This window comes from Stegastes partitus, unplaced genomic scaffold (assembly GCF_000690725.1).
Source record: "Stegastes partitus isolate 25-593 unplaced genomic scaffold, Stegastes_partitus-1.0.2 Scaffold37, whole genome shotgun sequence".
NCBI lineage: Eukaryota > Metazoa > Chordata > Actinopteri > Pomacentridae > Stegastes > Stegastes partitus.
Window position 1 is genome coordinate 990,139 of NW_007577768.1, and position 15,167 is coordinate 1,005,305.

The following is a 15,167-nucleotide window of genomic DNA, read 5'->3' on the forward strand; positions in this document are numbered from 1 at the left end:
GGTTAAAAGCACATTATCTCTTTATACCCTGTATTGCAACTCAAAGAAGAAATTATGACATGCTGTTCCATAGTCATAAATAAGACATTTTATGTTTAACTCTTGTGGCAAATATTAACTCTAACACATAAGAAATGAGTTATGCTGGACTGTGAGATTTCTTGAAGAGAAAATGTCTTTGTGGTTAGAAAATAAACAATTCAAAACCACACAATGGATATGTCAGAGGTCCTTTAACCCAGAAGGTCTCAGGGCTGCAGCCAATCAGTGTGTGTGTTTGTGTGCACTGTGTGTTCTTGCCTTCACCCAGATTTCTCTTTCTTTCATCATATAGTGTCTGTGATCAATAATGAATATCGGATTTTTAGTGCATCTCGTATAGAAATCCACTGTGTTTGACTCCTCGCTAATGATATGCGTGTACATTACTACAATATAGATACTATACATGAATAAAGAAAAAAACAAAGGCTGACATGATTACATTTCTGTACAGGGCGTTACTACCAGTATTTTCTTCAAGCCTGCATTTAGAATTTTTTTTTTTTTTTAAACACACAAATAAGACAATGGATGTTACTAAAAATGACAGAGAATGATTTTGATGGCATCTCAGTTTTTGTACCCAGTTGGAACCTTAAAGTTTCAACCAAAGTAAAACTCCAACGTAAAACTAATTTTGATTCAAACTTACTGTCGCAGAGCAAAATTTCATTTTTTTCACATTCATGTGTTGTTGTTTTGGTTTTTTTAACTTGTTTGTTTAATCAGTTTAGTGTGAATTCTCCATTTTTAACAAATATTGTCTGAGTTGTGCCAGGTAGAGCACAAATGGCGTAAATCTCATATGAATTTTTATTTATTTTTTTAATTGAATGGTTTTCCTCTTCAAGCAGCTGCAGCATCAGCTTTTTGGCCGTGCAAAAGACAGATTGCGGTGACTTTGATAGCCCTCTTCCTGCTCTCAGCTCGCATCATGATAAATGGTCCATTTTGAAATCCATAATGGACACTGATGTACAAGCACTCTTCCCTCTTGACATTGAATTGTCTTCTTCCATCAGTCAGGCGTCTGGTCTTCTCAGAGAACACTCTCCGTTTGGGATTTGTTTGTTTTACAAAGGTACAAACCAATTTATTTGGCTTCATATCTTGTAATTTAGATGTTTGGTTAACCGCATTTTCTCTAACTTACCTTTTATTGAACAGTAATTAAGTCCTTAAATAAATCTTTATGATGCCACTGCATCCGATCGAGCAGGAGTGAGAAAGTGTGATGTGGTTTGGCCACCCACATGGCTCTTAGTGTGTAAAAGTAAGGGCTGATGTTAGCTCCCACTTCCCGTCTCAGTTTCCACCTCACAAATGAAACAAACACAACATCAAAACACGGACACTGACTTCCTCGTGCCTTCCTCCCTCCAGCCTAATCTCTGCTGCCTTTTGTGTGAGGAAACAGTTGCGTGTAATGTATACAAGACATAATGTGAGTCAGAGGGGATTGAGAGAGAAGGTGGGAGGGGAATTAAGGAAAAGGGGCAGATTGGAGGGGCGTTGGGCTCCCAGATGCCCCTGCCCCAGTGTGTGTGTGTGTGTTGGTGTGTGCTGGTGTGCCTTAGAGATGACTGTCAGCAGGCGGTGCCTAAGAGAGAGGAGAGAGAGGGGGGTGATGTTTCCAAAGGGGGCCCAGTCTGTTACCACAGGGAGGTGGAGATTTACTATCCCACCCAGTCAAAGTGTCTCACTGGTGCTCTGCATACACACACATATACGGAGATACACACAACCTCACACACACACACGCGCACACACAGAGTTGAGCACATACACTCAGACATACTGCAAACTCTCCACAGGAAACTCTGAGCCATAATGCGAAGGCACCTCAGAGCAGACGGGTGCATTGCTCAAACCAAGTGGGATACGGTGCGGCTTTGATAGTGCGTTAATTACTCATGTGATGTGATACAGATGTCTGGGGGCTTCAGCTGAAAGTTTGCCTGACGGTTTTCCAAGGGGGCCAGGCAGACATTTTAGAAGCGGTAGGTGAAAACCAAACGTATTTATTATTTATGGATAGATCAGTTTGCGTGCTGTCACAGATCCCAGCAGTGTCATGCTGATGCTAAACTGTGATGCTACTTGAAGGGCTGGCTGCTAAATAGTTCTTTGTGTACTTGGTGACAGCTGGGACTTTGAACAGGAAGAACTCTGGGCTATAAGAGTTGCCTGCACTGTGACATGATGAAAAGGGCTCCTCTATCGATCTAATAGTTTGAAACTTTATCTCCTCTTTACCAGCAGTTCGGTGATATGAGATACTCTGATTTAGTCCAGAAAGTTTGTTGTTGGTCCTGTGAACAAGTGGGGGGATTTAAGGTATAACTGTACTTTGTTTCCTAAATTTTGGATGGCTACCTGTTTTTTATTTTAACTTTCATGCTTGCATTGCGCAGCTGAACGGAAATCTAGCCTCTTCACGGCTAAAAAAAGCCCACAACCACATGTCTAAACCTTCAAAATTAGAAACAGAGGGAGAATGCAGAACAGAGGAAATCATCCCGTGCAAACCCACACAAGGGGCTCATTGTCAATACAGCACAACTTGACATGAAACCTCACCTTGCAGCTGCATTATTGACACATAGACTCTGTGCCCAATGTGCTCTGCTGATGCCTCATCCTCACTGTCTGACTGTAACTGGTCCTGGCATCCTCCATCTGTGCCCCCTTGGCAAAACCTTTTTGAAGTCTTAAAGACGTTGTTAAACTTCCTCATAGCTTTGGAAAGGGACAGTAATGCTGTCAAACTTTCTTGTGCCTGACTCATAATATTACACTTTGGTTAGAATCTGTCTCTTCATTTTGAGGGAGCGAGCAGGTGAGAGAGAAGTTTTTTTTCTTTTTCTTTTAACAAGTGTGTATTCTGACATTAACCAAATTCTCTTCTTGTTTTTTTTTCTTTTCTCACCAGTGATATATTGGGACAGTCTTTCAATCAGTGAAATCAAAGCGCTCAATGCGTTCCATAATGGGCACCCCGGCTGGGCATATGTTGGTGCTAATGGCCTGTATGGCAGCCAGAGGAATGTGCCAGATAAACAGAGCTGAAGCAGAGAAGGACCCTCTCCCAGCCTTTCTCGTCCACGCCACGCTCCAGTCTGCGGATTTCTACAGCACTGTCAGTCCTAGTGCGGGGCCCGACCTGCATCTGGGGTCCCCCGGAGCTGATGTGCAAGCTGTGGTGTCTGGTTTTCCCAATGACACCGTCCAAAAAAGGGCATATCGACCTCCGATGTGCCTTGTAAATACCTCTATTAACAGCTATTTTAAGTACATCAACACCATAATCTCCATTACGGTCTTTGTGGTCGGCATGGTCGGCAACGCCACCCTGCTGAGGATTATATACCAGCACAAGTGCATGAGGAACGGGCCCAACGCCCTCATCGCCAGCCTGGCCCTGGGCGACCTCATGTACATTTTCATTGACATACCCATCAACGTATACAAGGTAAAGTTTTTACTCCACTGGTGCATGTTGATTTCAAGTCCTAATCCCTTTTTTTTATTTTTCAGCCTGCTGAATTTCACTATGGTTATGAAAAAATGCAGCAACAATGGAGGTGATACACGCATAGATAGAATGAATTATTACAGACGGGAAAAGGGGGAGAGTGGGAACGTGCAAATAGACGGGAAAGTGTAATCAGTCGGACACTGTTATCTCCCTTGTGTGGGCAGATTAGCGATGAGAGGAGCAGAGACATGGCTGGCTTAAATAAACACAGGAATCAGGCTGGAGTCACACATGCCACTGGCCTTGTATCGACCTGAGACATTAGTCACCAACCCTTATCTGGAAACTTTACTTAAAAAAAAAAAAAAACAAAAAACGAGAGATCCCACTGCTCCACAAGTAATTTATCACTTGTGATTTATCACTTGAGGAGTTTTTTACTCAGATCTTCATTAAAGCCCCATTAATATACATTTTTAAACTAAACAAAAGTGGGGTTAAAAGGTGAAACTGTAAAAGGTAATAAAGACTGATACTGTAATGTATCAGGCTGAACAACTGGCAGTAAGTCATAAATAAAGTTGGCTTATTTTTCTTCTGTTAATGAGCAATACAAAAGTATTACCAAAGTATGGAAAAACACAATCAGAAAACATTAAAATTGACATTTACTTGTCTAATGCGCATGCTAGTTTCAGACTCACAACTATTTTCTTTGCTTTTTTTTGAAGAAAAAAAAACAAAAGAACTGTTTAACGATGATAAATTGCCATGGGGCTCCTGCTTTAGTTTGATTTATACGAGTAAACACTGTCATGCTTTGTGCAATAATAAAGAACGATGGCAAAATGAAGTGATCAGTCAACCTGATCTTTTGAGCCCATTATTGGTCGCCATCTTACAAGAGAAAAATGAGAGAGCCACCTGGTTGAAATTAACTTGGGACTGCGAGAGCGCAGCGACTTTGTAGTCTGAGCAACACATGTGCAAAGGGGGAAACAAAAGTCTTACTGGGGGAGCAGTTTATGCACAAACAGAGAACGAGCCACGTCTACAATGTTGAAATCCCCCCCTCCTGTTCTATTCCTTGGGGCGAGGACATTGTTTCCAAAAACACTGTCCTTTGTTTTGTCATGTAAAACCTCTGTTCAGTGACAAGAAGGCCACTTTATGAAGGTCTTTTACAGTGAGTGCATGACCTTGACTTATTTTACTACAGTGAGGATTATCAAAAGATGTTCTACAAGAGACCAAAGATACTCGTGACAACATAGTGCCTTTGACCTAAACTTTAGGTCTTGAGTGTTTTTTCTTTATTGCATATGTGAAAGTTTTGTAAAAACTTCAATCAGTACGTGTTCTCCACGTCAGATCAAACTCAACAAAGCAAGAGCATCTATTTAGCAACACAGGTAGATTAATAGCAGGCTCCCAAAAATACACGCCAAGATAAATGACTTCATTAAAATCATTTACCTGTTAGTGACACGTCAACAAAAGCCAAACAGTGATTTAAAGGCACGTTCTGTTAATGTGCATGTGATGAATGTACAACAACAAATTCTGCTGCACACGTGATTGATTTAATTCCTTTGAGATACAGCGAATGTTTATGTTTGACGTTTTTTTTTTTTCTTCCCTCCAGCTCCTGGCTTCTCGCTGGCCGTTTGACGACAGCACCTTGGGCCTGTGTCTGTGCAAGCTGGTTCCCTTCCTGCAGAAAGCCTCTGTGGGCATCACTGTCCTCAACCTGTGTGCCCTCAGCGTGGACAGGTCAGTGGTGTCACACTCCACACCCAGCAGCTGGGGTTTGATGGGTTATGATGATGGTAACAATTTAGGAAATCTTTCTCTGTGTTCAGCCAAAAATATTCAACTGGTGTTTGTGCATAGATTGCGAAATAAAGGAAATTAAATCTTTCTGCTTTCACTCAGGCACGACATCACTGTTTCTCATTAAGATGTTTTTTTATCTGTTTTTATTGTTCCATAGAGACATATGAAAGGCAGCAGTGTTTCCTCTTTTCCGTCTTGTCAAGCCAGCATCGTGTTTGTACAGACACATATTGATCCAGATGTGTGGTTTTTTTTTTTTTTATCTACATGAAAAGCAGACACAATGTTCCACAATTTTTTTTTTTCAAAGAGACTGCCAAATTATCGGAAAGAAAATTATGCAAATCTGATCTGGCCGATTTAGACTCACCAATTAATCCATATTTTACTCAGCATGAGAGATCATTGCTTTAGATTAATTTGTTACAAATATTTTCTTCTTACGTAATTGAGGTTATTAGGAGATGCAGGGACTCGTTTAGACCAAATATATTAACATTTTGATTTGATTCCAGAGTAGCAACAGGAAGGCTGAGATAATCACCATCAGGAAACTCGTTATCTCAGGGCTGATTGTGTAGAAAAGTTATTTATCTCTCTGCTCATCTGTCGTGTTCAAAACCTGTGTGATGAGCCTTTTTCTTTTAAAAAAAATAAATAAATTCTTCTTCTATTATTTGGAATCATGTATTTTATATGCAGCACTAAGTGTATAATACATACAGGATGTGCATTGTATGATTTATTTGTGATGTTAACATTAAAGCCAGTGTACTGACAGGTACTTTTTTTTTGTTAATAGTACCTTAATAGAAATTCCATAATGAATAAATGATGATCATGAAGTGCTGAAGCTCAGTGTCATCTCACTTTATGCACTAGACATAACGTTGGAGATAAGAGACTCGCCTACAGCCTCTGAATAGGCTCCAAGGTTCAACAAGGCACAAGATTTTTTAATGACCTCTATTATGAGGAAAAAGGCAGGCTGCAGTGCTGTACAGCCGCGTTCAAGAGCAGATGCTCTCCTGTTCGCTTCCAGGAAATGTGTAGCATATCGTCGTCTGTGTGTGCATTATGAAAAAGCACTCGAGTCCCTTTTGTATCTTTTCAATGTTGGAGGAAGAGAAAAAGGTAGATACATTACCACTTAGTAAAATATAAATGCCGCCATGTTGTTCAACAGAGAAATTCAAATGTGTCATGAAAAATATATTGTTTTTGCCATAAAATCTTGATGCACGATTTTACTAAAACATTTCGACAAGTGGTTTCCATTAATGAAACAAACAAGCAAACAAGTATTTAGTGCACGGGAAACACAAGCCAACAGACAGACCTCTCTGCCAACATGGGCCAGTCTGTTTGGAGGCTTCACAAAAATATAAATATTAGATATTTAAAATAAACAATTGATCATCTCTCCTCATTAATTCTTAACATTTTGATATTCTTTGCTGACTGAGCAGTTTGTTGTGTTTGGTGTGCTGCCATGCATAAAGAAAACGCTGCTAGCTTTGACAGTCAGGGAAGACAAAGAAAGTGATGACTTTACTGGTTTGTTTTTTTCTTGAATGATGGAACAGTGAGAGAAAGCAAGTGAACTCTGGATGACCTTTGATTAGTAAATTGATTTTTTTTAACTGTAACTGTTCTATTTTAGACTTTCTTACTTTATGAGTGCTATATACTATCATAGTATTTCTTCCTGTCCTCGCTTACATCCTCCAGTTGCTTTCCTTTAATCAGTTTAACCGTCTCTTTGTTTCCTCCTGTGTCCTCCAGGTACAGGGCTGTAGCCTCCTGGAGCAGGGTGCAGGGCGTCGGCATCCCTCTCTTCACAATCATTGAGATCGTGTCCATTTGGGTGCTGTCCCTCATCCTGGCTGTACCGGAGGCCGTCGGTTTTGACATAGTCCCCTTCAACTACACCAACAGCTCCCTGCGCACCTGCATGCTTAACCCCCAGAGCAGTTTCATGACGGTACGCTGTTGTAGTGTTCTTATCGCTTCTGGATAAGAAAATTGCATTTAGGTGCTTTTGTGTCCCGTGTGTTTAGATCGTGTGAAGGCCAAGATGTTCTGTCAAGTACACTGTAGCAAAGAAGAGCTGATGAGTTACACAATATGGAGACAAAACATCATTGGACTGATGAGATAGGAAGTCCACCTGCGGGAGCACTGTTCAAAACAAAAGCGCAAGTTCAGATGGATCTTTCCATCATCTTAAAAGCATGTGTTGTTTGTTTGGAGTGGGTGATTGTTTTTAATGGAGAGCTGGCAGGCTATTTAGATTTTATTTGGGAAGATATTTTTAGGGCATTAATATACCAGTAAAAACAACCACCTACAACGTTTCCTGCTCGTGCCATTAATAATTAAAAACATGGGAAAATTTGCATGTATATTGAGAACATGAGAAATCTAGAAAGCACCTACTTAAGGGTGTGTCACTCCACCCAAATTCATTGCAGTCAGTATTTTGAGTGGCGTATCACTTAAAGCCATGAACCTGGTCTAGTTACGCTCTTTTAGTGATTGTGGCCTTTTTCACATCCTTGGAGCACATAATTGATTGCAGGCCAAGAGCAATTACTGAGGCCTGGGGCCTCAAGCTGAACCACATGTGTACTCGACCTGTTCTATACACACAAGTATCTCACAAACACAAGTCTAAGAGACACACCTCACACCTCTTAACTCCACTGTTAGATAGCAATAGAACAGCTTGTTTTCCTTTTTTGAAAGACTTTCACACCTATGGTAGTTTTGTTAGTTCTCAGCTCAGGATGCCAAACTTTGGGGTGGATCTGCAAACTGAAAGATTCGAGGAAATTGTGCAATAAGGTTTGGTCAAGTTTGAACGGTTATGAAACTGTGGTGTCTTTAAAGAGCGTATTTAACATATTTCTAGAGCCACAGACAACCAAAAGTCCTTATTATACACAGTGTAATTAGAACCGGTTTGATTTCAGACTTGCTAAACTGAATACAGAGCTGCAGTCACGTGGACTTAGCTGGCCCTGGAGTACAGGGGTAGTCTGGTGGTGGTTTATTTACAAAAGCATGGGTTCGACCATAGCACAGTCAACCTTAGTAATTTCCAGGTTGTATCTATAGCCGTCGATCACACGTGATGTCTGAGTCGGCTTTTAAGGCCCATTTCAGTAACAGATGCTGAAATTTAGGAAGAGACATTCCCTCCACAGATAACTTGGGCACACAAGGACCTATAGGTGGGGATGATCTGATTATAATGTAGGTTTATGAATTAAATGTAATCGAATGCATTGCTGTGTTTGTCTTCTTCTAGTTCTACAGAGATACAAAGGACTGGTGGCTGTTTGGCTTCTACTTTTGTGTACCTCTGATATGCAGCGCTATCTTCTACACCCTGATGACCGTGGAGATGCTCAACCACAGGAACGGCAGCCTCCGGATCGCTCTCAGCGAGCACCTCAAACAGGTTGGACAGCAAACAGAACAAGCAGACCAGTGTTCATTTCACGGTTTTAACATTTCCTATCACGTACGCACTTTGTCATTTCCTCCCTAATGGTGAGACATAATCTGTTTCTTGTCCCCACAGAGGAGGGAGGTGGCCAAAGCTGTCCTCTGCCTCGTCCTCATCTTTGCCCTCTGCTGGTTCCCGCTACACCTCAGCAGGATTCTTAAAAGGACGATTTACTACCAGAATGATAGGAAGCGCTGTGAGCTGCTCAAGTGAGTTTCTGCTGTTTTCAAGAAGTTTCCTGCAAAATGTATAGGACATGACCCTGGGATGATGATGTTAACTGGGAGGGTTACATTACCTCAGTGTTGCTCAGTAAAAAAAAAAAATCCTCTCCTCTGTTCTCCTCAGCTTCCTATTGGTCATGGATTACCTCGGCATCAACCTTGCAACAATAAACTCCTGCATAAATCCCATTATCCTCTACTTTGTCAGCAAAAAGTTCAAAAACTGCTTCAAGGTACAGTACTTCCCTTTTACAGAGGAATAGAAATGCATGTGGAACACACACCTGATCACTTTAGTCACACACATTGAACCTTCTGATTTAGTTGTGCCACTTACATGAACAGTGAAACTCAATCATCTGTCCATTACCTGGGGGGGCTGTGACAGCGATGACACTCCATGACCAACATGTAAAAGCAGCCTGGTGATTTATGAAGACACTTTACTGGCTGAGGTCACACACACACACACACACACACACACACACACACTGCAAATGTCTGTCATAGAGCTGGAGGTAAACCATGTCTGAAATGAGAGACTATAGGTCCACATATGGACAAAAAAAAACAAAACTCTGTAAACACTGCCATGTTGAAACGTTCTCTTTCCCCTCTTTCCTCTCTTTGCATGTTCTTCCAGTCGTGTTTGTGCTGCTGGTGTTACTCCGACAACCAGCTGAGCAGCATTGGACCCATGAATGGCACGAGCGTACAGTGTAAGAGCCCCGAACCCAACAACCTCCACACTGACCGCAGCATCAGGAAAGACAGCAACTGATCTCGCGCCTCGGGAATATTTTTGAAGACCTTCCAGCGTCCCCCCAGCAAGTGCTTAAAATACAACCAATACACATCCTTAAATATAGACATCAAAAACGCACTTCTTTTTTTTCTTCTTCTTCAGACAACAAATAGTCTAAGTTAGGACCACTAAAGCAGCACATGGATGAGGAACTGGAAATAAGGAACAAACAATGGATTTGGTGTACAATGCTCTGAAGTTTCCTGAGCCTCTCAGCAGGGCCGAACTTCCGAAAGACAAACTCCCCTCTGTTCCCACACCCACGGACAGTGACGCTGTAGCTTGAGAGAAAGGAGGGAGAGCAGGATGAGGAGGAGGAGGAGGAGGAGGAGGAGGAAGAGGAGGAGGACTCTTTAAAGGGATGCAGCTGAACACGGACTATAAATTACTCTCTATCAGGAGTCAAGCATGCTATTCCTGTAAAGGGCAGCACTACTGGGAAGGATGCTACAGGAAGGAAAAAGCTGACTGCTCGCTGTCAGAGCGGATGATGAGAGATGAATATGTGCTGTCCCCAGGAGTTCGCCACTCACTGGCGATGAAAAACAGGAAAGCGCGTTACTGACTCGAGCCGCAATTAATTTTCCATTAAACGTGTGAGCGGTTGTACAGTGTATTTTACTCGTGCTCATTATTCATTAAGCTGCTTTGTGGTATAATTAGAAGATGCTTAATGTTTGATTCCTACTGCTTCACGGAAGAATCATGTCAGGATGTGCCAAAGTACCTGGCACGAAATCAAGTACAGGGTTTCAGGTTTTAGAGCAGATAGACACTGCATTATCATAGCACATGTCAAACAAACACTTAATAAGAAGTAGGGGAATGGATTATGGAAAGTCTGATATCACCACTGACCAAAAATAGACAAACTTTTTTTTCTTTTTTTTTTTCTTCAACACTGTGAATTTTACCATTTTACAAAACATCACTTATGGCAGCATTTATGCCTGAATAATCCATAGAATATAATTATATGTATATTGTCCACTTTTATAAAGTGTTATATTGCAGTAATAGTAAGTATTTTATTCAGACTACGTTACATTTGTAATGACATAGGCAGAGAATGGTAGATACTCCAAGCTTGTAGTTGGACGTTTTAGAAAATATGTCCCTTTTTTTGTTGGCGTTACTTTGATGGCGTCCAGTTAGCCTGGCTTTGCATAAAGAGTGGAGACAAGTGGAAAACAGGTGGCCTGGTTTTGTCCAAAGGCAACTAGGTCCACCTGCTAATTAACACCTTATTTTTTAAAAATCACATTTATTTAATTTTTTTTTAAATAAAAAGAAGCCTAACCAGGAGGAGAGGCTGGCTGTCGTGCTGCTGCAGCCAGGAGTGACTAGGAATAATATCTGTTTGGCTGTTGGCACTGTCATACATCCAAAATACAGGCTGGCTACTGCACTCATCTACTTTTACGTTTGTTAAGTTTTGAGTATGACAGATGTAGGTTTTAAAGTTGTTTAAAGCCACTTTTGATGAAGCTAAAGTAAAGTGATGATGTTAAACCTGAAATAACTTTTTCAAATCGTATTTAGTAATTAGTCACATTTTAACGAGGGGTTAAATTGTGGACAATTTCTCGGCTGGGTGCAGTTACTTCCTGGATAAGCTAAACTGGCTGTTGGCTGTAATTTTATATTAAATGGACAGACATGAGATCAATGTTCTCAACTATCCCTCAGCAAGAAAGTCAACAAGGCTGTTTCCCAAAATGTCCATCTATTGTTTTTATATGGAAACCATATTCAGCTATCAAACAACTGTGCTGCCTTATATTATGTGATATGTGAACACATGTAAACCTGTGTGAGTTTGAATGTGCATGTGAGTGTATGCTGCGTGTATAATTACTTGCACGTCTTTCGTTGGAGTGTTTTTGCACACTTGTGTACGGCGGAGCAAGCGATGTCTGTACAGCATCATTTTACCACTATTCCTCAAAGCGATTCATAACAATCCATAGAAAATGGACTTCATATCTATTTGTTGCCATTGATTTAACATGTTAACCTCACGTTAATGCTGCTCCTTATACCAATAAATCAGTTTCCATCTCCACCGTAAGAAACTAGGAGGTTTATTTTACCATCATACTGTTTTCTCCGAGACGTCAAAGGGGCCCCATTCTGTTTTTCATCCGCATCTGTGAGAAGGAGGCGTCTGGGAATGATTTGAAACACACTGTGACCTGCTTGGCAACTGAGCCCTAAGGGTTGCTAATGTCAGCAGAGAGGATGTGAACGACTTGGACGGTGGGAATTTGATACATATAATTCACTTCTCATCTCTTTTGCTAAAAAAGAGGACGGAAAAAGGCAATGTTTGACCGTTATGTAGTTGTGTTTTAATCACAGTTTAGCTTAAATGAGGCAGGATTGTATATATTACGCATCTAAACAATGTCATAGAGGAAATAAATAAGAAAAAGCTGCTGAAAACTGAACAGCATTAATGCAAGCTACACTTGATTTAACTCAATGACTGTCTCTTTAATGCAACAACCTTCTTTTTTATTTTTTGTCCAAAGGCCTTAAATACAGTTTGCATCAAGACAGGGTTCATGACACAATTCAGTGTCTCCACAGTTATGACCAAATATGTCATTAACCCAGGATTACACTCTCTGTCACTGTCAAAAAGAGACGGTTACCAGAGCCACGTAATCCCACATACAAAGCTGAAAAACACCCAAAACCAACAAAACAGTGTAGCAGCCGTGGCTTTATCAGACATCGTTCTGTTGTTTGTTTCAGCGGGTTGGCGATAAATCTCAGTCAGGTCATAAACTTTCTGAAACTGTTTCATATTCCTCATATGAAATCATGTCACATTCACTTCTCAGTAACCTTGAAGAAACTCTGAACTGCTCAGTACCGTGGTTGCTATGAGGTAATATTTCACGGTTTAATGAAGCGGAGAAAAGAGAGGAAAAAAAGACAGAGAAAGTGATATTAGGATGAACTTTGGAACATATTCATGCTTTCTTAGGATGTCAAAAGAGGGGAATCAGTAGTGTGAGAAAATGTGAAGAAGAATGAGGCAGAGTGGTTTTATTTCTGGAATTTGGTGGGAACCTTGTTTCCTGCCAGCAGTAAATTGAATAAAGCTCAAAAACAAATAATAGACAATCTCACAGGGCCAGAGTGCTTCTCCATGCAGAGCTTATTCAGATTTGGCTGCTGATACACTGTTGTTGACACCATGTTGTGTTCCTAAGATGTTTACAGAGGAAAAAAATGCATTACATAAATACTGTACATTTCTGTCTGTTATGTCCAGCTTAATTTCTTACTCTTTTATTTTGAAGGCCCAAAAGTGGCAGTAAAATGTTGCATAGTAATTTTTTTCCATAGTAATTTGTCGTTTTCTGTTTTCCATTTCAGATCATATAGATTAAAAGAATAATCGATTGCTACTTCAGAAAATTGGGTACCGTCAGGTTTTGCCATGTTTCACTTACAACATCTATTTAAGTATTTAAGGTGAGGGAAATATTGCTCAAAAGTGATTTCAGCTTAAAGTCCAGCATCTAGTACATGTAAATATACAAAACATATCTTTTTATTTCTGAAAGAGAATATTAATTTAGTGAACAGCAACAGTTTCTTCAGCATTTTCACTCTATGACCAATGATGAGAGCCCAGGGCTGGATTTCAAAACAAGCACAGAGGGAAACTGGCCCCAAACAAGTGTTCTTAACAATAAATTACATTTATTTTCAACACATAAACCACAACATGGGAAAAAATGGATGGAATTTGAAAATAAAAAGCACTACAGTAGGGAGTGGATGAAAGAAAATAAGCAGCATGGATGTTGCATTACAAAAATGAAAGCAAGAAAAGCTAAAAAGGTAAAGCTGTAGGAGGATAAAATATCAACTGAACGATCTATTTTGTTCTTTTTTTTTACATTGGAGACTTCTGGTCGATTTGTGTCTCATGTCTTGGCTTTTTAATCCAAGAAAAATAAAGCAGTAAACAGTTCAAGTTAGCCAAAGGACAGGACAGTATATGGTATAACAGTGGGTCAATGCACAACATGTCAACTCGTTGTTGGCTTTGGTTTTTTAATGGGATTTGTTGGCTTAAAAAAAAAAACATATAAAATACTACCAGACATACCTGAAGTGACTTTGAGGAGCTTCATCAACTCCATCACATTCAAGCTGTTGTTCCTAAACAACATCAGTGATGAACTGGAGTCAGCACCCTCAGTGGGTCTGAACATTTCCTGACACAAAGGCCTATGGCAGACATATTAGGATAAATAAGTAATTGTTGAACAATTGCAGTCTTGTGTATTCCTTTGACAAAGGAGGTGCACTTTGGCTGATTGCATTGTAGCTCAGGAATCAGACAGTATGTCTCCTCCTTTGTTCTGCATTGATTATTATTATTCTTCAGACCGATCCATTCTGTTTGTTCCATTTATGTGTGTTTCCAACAAGGTACACACTGTACGAGTTACTAAACCCCCACATATATGGCAATAATAAAGTGAGACTTGATGGACGCCACATCCTTTATGCTAAAATGTGTTTTTAGGTCTGATCAAACACAACATATGTTTATCTACCCTGCCCTTACATGGCTGTACCCTGTATGCCACTTTGCATGGCAATCCCTCGGAGCTATCCACCATGGCACTCGCTTGCACAACTTGTGGCAAAGACTATTTCTAATTCATAAAAGCCAAAAGGATCAATTCAAAATTCATGAACAATCTGTCCTGCAACAACCAGTGATTTCTGTGACTGTGGGGCAGTAGAGACATGGTGCAACAGAAAGGAAAGTTCTGCCTCCCCTCATTTTACAGGAAAAGAACACATATATACAGAGACACACTCAAGCGTTGGCGCGTACACATGCACACAGGAGGAAAAGGTAAAAAGAAGGTTCTGATGGTTTCTTACTATTTATCATTTAGATGAAACAAAAACACTCAAGAAACCAGGAAAATTTGTGCGCATTGCAAAAACAGCCTTTGAAAGATTGTGAACAGGTATTATCAATGTATGTTGGATATTTTTACCTCAACAGTATTTTATGGAAAACAATCAATAGGTCTTGCAGTACCTGTTGAAGGTTTTTGTTTTTTGACAAGGGACCAAAAAAACCCCAACAACTAAATATTATGTATAAAATCATGCTTAAGTCCATAAAGTGTGATCGACCTTGATTGTGATAAATAAGACGCTGTACAATGGATTGCATGCTGCACAAATGCTACACTTCAATATGTTACACTGAGTTTTGTC

At 40.3% G+C, this 15,167-nt stretch overlaps 1 protein-coding gene across 2 annotated transcripts; it reads left to right on the forward strand.

The window, feature by feature from the left end:
• Window positions 1-1,821: 1,821 nt before the first annotated feature.
• ednraa (endothelin receptor type Aa) lies at window positions 1,822-11,974 on the forward strand. 2 transcript variants are annotated; one of them, XM_008302756.1, is made up of 8 exons: window positions 1,822-2,042; window positions 2,975-3,514; window positions 5,166-5,293; window positions 7,142-7,340; window positions 8,670-8,822; window positions 8,946-9,079; window positions 9,219-9,327; window positions 9,738-11,974. In XM_008302756.1, exons 2-8 carry the CDS (start codon window positions 3,020-3,022, stop codon window positions 9,873-9,875), a joined length of 1,356 nt encoding a protein of 451 aa, XP_008300978.1. In that variant the 5' UTR covers window positions 1,822-2,042; window positions 2,975-3,019; the 3' UTR covers window positions 9,876-11,974. The 2 variants fall into 2 exon arrangements, with proteins under 2 accessions (XP_008300978.1, XP_008300986.1); XM_008302764.1 differs by lacking the exon at window positions 1,822-2,042 and adding an exon at window positions 2,406-2,881.
• Window positions 11,975-15,167: the final 3,193 nt, after the last annotated feature.